The sequence below is a fragment of the Olea europaea genome, chromosome 11 (genome assembly GCF_002742605.1).
Source record: "Olea europaea var. sylvestris chromosome 11, O_europaea_v1, whole genome shotgun sequence".
NCBI classification, from domain to species: Eukaryota; Viridiplantae; Streptophyta; class Magnoliopsida; order Lamiales; family Oleaceae; genus Olea; species Olea europaea.
The window spans coordinates 3,912,554-3,917,853 of NC_036247.1; the positions used below are offsets into that span (position 1 = coordinate 3,912,554).

At 34.4% G+C, this 5,300-nt stretch overlaps 1 protein-coding gene across 1 annotated transcript; it reads right to left on the minus strand.

Moving 5' to 3' along the window:
• Nucleotides 1–2,097: 2,097 nt before the first annotated feature.
• LOC111403034 (probable protein phosphatase 2C 25) lies at nucleotides 2,098–4,030 on the minus strand. Its single transcript, XM_023031379.1, has 4 exons — nucleotides 3,533–4,030; nucleotides 2,952–3,296; nucleotides 2,691–2,870; nucleotides 2,098–2,589 (listed from the first exon to the last, which is right to left on the minus strand). The coding sequence occupies exons 1-4, from the start codon at nucleotides 3,944–3,946 to the stop codon at nucleotides 2,425–2,427; spliced, it is 1,104 nt and encodes a 367-aa protein (XP_022887147.1). The 5' UTR covers nucleotides 3,947–4,030; the 3' UTR covers nucleotides 2,098–2,424.
• Between the last annotated feature and the right edge of the window lie 1,270 nt (nucleotides 4,031–5,300).

Below are 5,300 nucleotides of genomic sequence, written 5' to 3' on the forward strand. Positions count from 1 at the left end.
TTTCTTGAGTGCCCTTTAACTTAAATCTGTTCTACAATTTCACGTTGGTTTTTCTTTGCTATGAACTTTAAAGCTTGTTCAAGCCTCATTTTGTGTAACAGAAAAAAGAATTTTGTAATGGTGATTTTTGTTAAAAATGTATAAATAAAATTTTTTAAATTTATGTGCACATTATTTTTCAATCACAATATTTTATCAAGTTTTATTAAAATTCACTAAAAATATGATTTTTAACAAAATTGATAGGAGCTTAATACTTTTGTAACACAAATATGTTTCTAGCATGTTGTTGTGGTGAGCAATGTTGTAAAAATTAGATCATACTTGTCAGTTCAACCGAAAAATCGAGAACCAAATTAAAATTCAGTCGATCACAGTGATAAAATCGGTCAATTAAAAATTGGTAACCGGTTAGTTTTAACCGAAAACCATGAACTGAACAGTTTTTGTGAATTTGTCGATTTTTTTAATTATTTTTTTGGGAAAAAATTAATAGTAAGATGATGAAAACAATCACTACTCTTTTTTCAATCGATCAAAACTACAATAGCTCCATGAAATAAAAAATCTAACTACGAAGAAAGAAAAGAGTTCCCTTTTATTTGTGCTCATACTTTGGATGATGCATTTGTGTACATGAGTATGAATATATTGTATATGTGACGGTAAGAATTTTAACAGCTACCAAAGCTTTGATATCGAACAATGAAAAATGTGTTCGAATAATAGGATTTGTATCATAGGCCATGTATCTATTACAGGATATGGCAGGTATTCGGCCTTTTGGCCCATTTAATTTAAAATTTATTCTCATTTAGTGAGAATTTATTTAATTATTTATTTATTTTGTAAATTTATTTATTTTGAAATTTTTAATAATCATCGAGTGAACCCCAATTAGACCGTGGTTCGTTCCTTTGACCTTTGAACCTCTCCTTTTTTTGGGGTTGATGTTTGGATCGATTTTTAAGACATTGATGGCGAGTCTAATTTCACTGCTGTAGGTGAGGACGACTAATGCCAATTTTACGGAGGTTGTGAACAACATTTTGGTGCACTCATGAACCTCAACTTCTATTTAACAAAATTTTAAATTACATAGGAAACCAATAATTAATTAAGGGTCTTTTTTTTTTTTTTTTTTTGGGTTAATGGTATTGTTAACTTCTTGAGAATTAAATCATTCAAGAATTCAGAATTATATATGCGGTTGTACAATTAGCAAAATTCTTTTAAAAGAGACAAAGAATCGTGTCAATTGTCACACCCCACAAGTGCATTAGTGGCCAACTTACATGACCTTAGGCCTCTATTTGGTGTTGGTTAGAATTGGATTTTCTATAAAAGTTGATGAAATATGTAAATTTCATAAAGTATATGATTAAAATTAATTTTTAACTATTACTTGAAAATAGAATCATTCTCCACTGAACAGAGGCTAGACGTGAAACATACTTTAGAATCTTTGTATGTCAATCAGTGAAGCGCCTCCCTCTTCCCCAAAGAAATAGTAAGCAGCTGTCAAACTTGACCATTAGCTCACCAAAGGAATTGATTTGAAACTAGTTAACTGGAAATTTTGCCCAAACAATAATTTGTCAATTTTGATGTGATATATAGAATTTGTTTGAGCCAATTTGTTGGGAAAATAAATTTTATTATAGTGATTTTTAAAAAATGTGTGATTGAAAAATATGAAAAATTCTAAATTTACGTGTAAAATTATTTTATATGACAAACGTATTGTTGAAAAATGGGGCTCAAATAGTGACATAATCAGCCCCTCTTATCATCATCAAACGATGGATGAATTCCCATTCCCCCCTTTATGTTGAGCTGTGCGCCACCAGAAGCTCAAGCCTGAACCTTTTCCAATGAGCCAACAGCTGATGGCGGCTACAAAATTGCAAAACCTTGCGTTATTGATCCATCTGCTGTTCACATGAATTGATGATATCACATCAAGCTCAAGCCTGAACCTTTCCAATGAGCTAAAAGCTGATGGCTGCTACAAAATTGCGAAATCTTGCAGTATTGATCCATCTGCCGTTCACATGAATTGATGATATCGCAAAAGAACCCACAAATTTGAAGGTGTGTAAAGTTGAAGGCTGCGTAAAGAATTTATTCGAAAAAGGTCGCAACTCGTGTACAATTTTCTTTCTACTGTTAAAAAATTTATCACTAATATTAAGTTAGAATGTGCCAAAAAAAAAAAAATGTGATCGGTATATCAACACACCCTCTTCTCTTGCTGCTGCTGGCAAAATCTCTTCTCGGCAGGTGACATGGCCAACACGTCCAAGACGAAGCTGGTGTAAGCTTAGAACTCCAACAACTAGCCGATAAATTAAGCAGAAGATATTCGAGGATCCACATGGATAAGCGGGAAAAACTATACCCTCTGAGTTACTCTCATCGTAGTTATTGAATGAAGTGCGCTAACTGAATCACCATAACGCTAATATCATCTGCAGATCCTCTTGATAATGACAAATCAACGAGCTTTTTGCAGGCGGAAAATGGTTCTGGTTTGTCAATGCCTACGCATAAAGGACGGACAACATCTACTGCTTCCTGGTTGCTGACCTGCAAAGGGAGTATGAGAGCATTTTTAGAATTTTATCACTTCCATTGAAAAAAGTTTCACCAATGAAATCAACTAAACAGTTTTCATCGATTTACTTTACCTTATCCCAGAGTCCATCAGAAGCAAGGATTAGAAATTCGTATTCTGGTATGATCTTTACGACTTTAGTCACCGGTTCGGCTGTCACCCATTGTTTAAGATGGCGATCTCCAATTGCTCTCGATACAGCAAGAGATCCATGTACTCTCCAAACACCATGGCAATAATCCACATAGCCACCCTAGATAAAGCAATTTCAAAAAACCAATCAGAAACAATACCGGTCACAGTGATCAAATAGACAAGAAAGACCGATCCTTACCAGGCTCTCAATCCTCTCTCTTTCATCTTCTCTACAAGGCCTATGATCAATTGTGAGGGCTTGGGCTTCTCCTACTCGGCTCATAACAGCACGACAATCCCCAGCATTTGAGACGACTAGATTCCCTCGGTGTATCAATGCTGTAACACAACAAGTCCCACCACGCAAATCTTCCTTGAGAAACTCCATGTCCGTGGTTAGGTATCCCTTCTTCACTGCCTTCTCAATTCCTTCCTCTTCACTTGTCCTCCTTTCCACTTCCTTCATAATGTTCCTATCCAAATTCTTTGCTGCATATTCTGCAGCTCCTGCACCTCCATGTCCATCAAATACACCAAAGAAAGCCTGAAAATCGAAACCCCCAATTTAGATTCTATTCTTGATAGTCCAATTCAGGTTCTTTTCTTTTCTAGGTTTTATTTAATTTTAACGGCCTTTTGAGTGCAAAGAGAACACAGAGTGTAAACCCTTTTTTTTTTTTTCTCAATAGTTTTCTTTTACCAGTTCTTTATTTATATAAGCAAATAAAAATTGCCCCAAAAAATTATAAATAAGTAGATGGATTGTTCATAAAAACTGACCTGTTTATAATCCCCTTGAAGACCCATAACAGCAGAGTACCGATCCTCCATAGCACCACCCCTTTTACCTCTCTTACAATACAAAGAATACCCTTCTCCTTCCACCTCCACTTCACTCAACCTATCCAAATCCATATCCGGCATCGTATCAAATCCCATATCCATCACCGGAATATTAATCCTCGCCGGTCGTTTCCTCTTTAAAGCGGCTAGCTTTGATGTCGCTTCTTCTTCTTCTATTAAATTTTCATCCTTGCTGTTGAACGGTTTCCTGAAGTGTTTAAGGGTTAACGGCGACGGAGATAGACACGGCGGCGGCGGCGAGCTTGCAGGCTTGCAGAAAATCGGTGAGATTTTTCGCGGGGACGGGGAGAATATTGGGGAGCTTGATACTGCAGCTATGGCGCAAGGCATGGTTAATCTTTTTCAGTTTTTTTCTTCTTCTTCTTGTTTCCGTTAGCTGGTTTTCCTCTTTTTATCTGTGCAACGAAAGAACTTTCTGTGTGTGTAAAGAAAACTTTTGCTTTATATTGTAGTGGGGGGGGATGGAAATAGACGCATACACCGTCGTTTAACAAGACGAGACAATTTCTTGGTTTTCACGCTCCCAGATTTGACCGTTACACTTCATGTGTGGAAGAAATTGTCAAAAATTTTATTTGTTGAAAATATTTTTTAATAATCTAGATAAATGATACGATGACAAAAATTGTACAAATTTGTGACTTGTAAAGAACAAGAAATATCAAATAACTTATATATTCACTGAGTCGATATATGGATGAAGTTAATTTTAAAATGGATACAATTTTCAATTTTTTTATAAATTATCGATTTAATTAACTTGTCATGGCCCCATTTATGACTGATTTTTCATTCTAAAAATTTGATTTTTTGACAGTTATTTCACGATTTTAATAATAAATTTTGATTTTTTCTTCATAGGTGGTCCTCACTTTTTTCCTAACGGTCAAAAAATCAATTCTTAAAATCACTCCCAAACGGGACCCATATATAGCATTGGTTTGGTTTTGATAAAACATAGATTTTTAATATATTTTGACAAAAATTGATAAAATATATGATTGAAAAATTAATAAAAATTTTGAACCCATGAAATATGTAATTGAAAAATAAATTTTAAGAAATAAAGGCCAAAATATGACATAATTAAAAAAAAGGTGACTTTATCAATTTAAAACATCATTTTAATTATTTTTGTATCTATATTATTTATAAAAAAAAATGGATAAAAGAAAGCAGTTGCACATCACGCAGTTGAGCTGCGAGTAAGGAAGTAAGTCGCGTAAGATATTTCCCCCAATGGCACGGTCTTTCTAAGACTGAATCGTGTCAACGGTCAACACACGGGAAATCCACGTGTTCTCTCTCTCAACATTTAATTTTGGGTTGGCGAATGAGACTAGGCAACGGGCAACCTCACTGACTGGCTCTTAGTTGTAAGAATGAGTCTCTTATTTGGGTTGGCTTTTCTCCATTGGATCTTTCTGCCGTCCAAATGGGATCTTTGCATCCCACCTTATGTTTTTGGAATCTCATAAACCCAGATTTATTAAATTGTTCAAAGGAGTCCTTAAATTTCAGTGAATTTTGATTGTATTATGTGTACATAATGACTGGTTTACAGATACATAATATAATATAATTGAGTCAGAATTTCTTCTAGCAAATAAAAAAATTCTTCAATATGTCTTTTTGACACCTCATCTGAATTAAATCATCATGTAATTCTATTATATATAAATAG

Bases quoted from the DNA above. Each gene is read 5' to 3' on its own strand.
- LOC111403034 (XM_023031379.1), bottom strand. From the start codon at position 3,946: ATGCCTTGCGCCATAGCTGCAGTATCAAGCTCCCCAATATTCTCCCCG. The intron at 3,297-3,532 runs GTCAGTTTTTAT...TTCGATTTTCAG, and splicing joins TTCAAGGGGATTATAAACAG to GCTTTCTTTGGTGTATTTGA. The intron at 2,590-2,690 runs GTAAAGTAAATC...CTCCCTTTGCAG, and splicing joins CTGATGGACTCTGGGATAAG to GTCAGCAACCAGGAAGCAGT.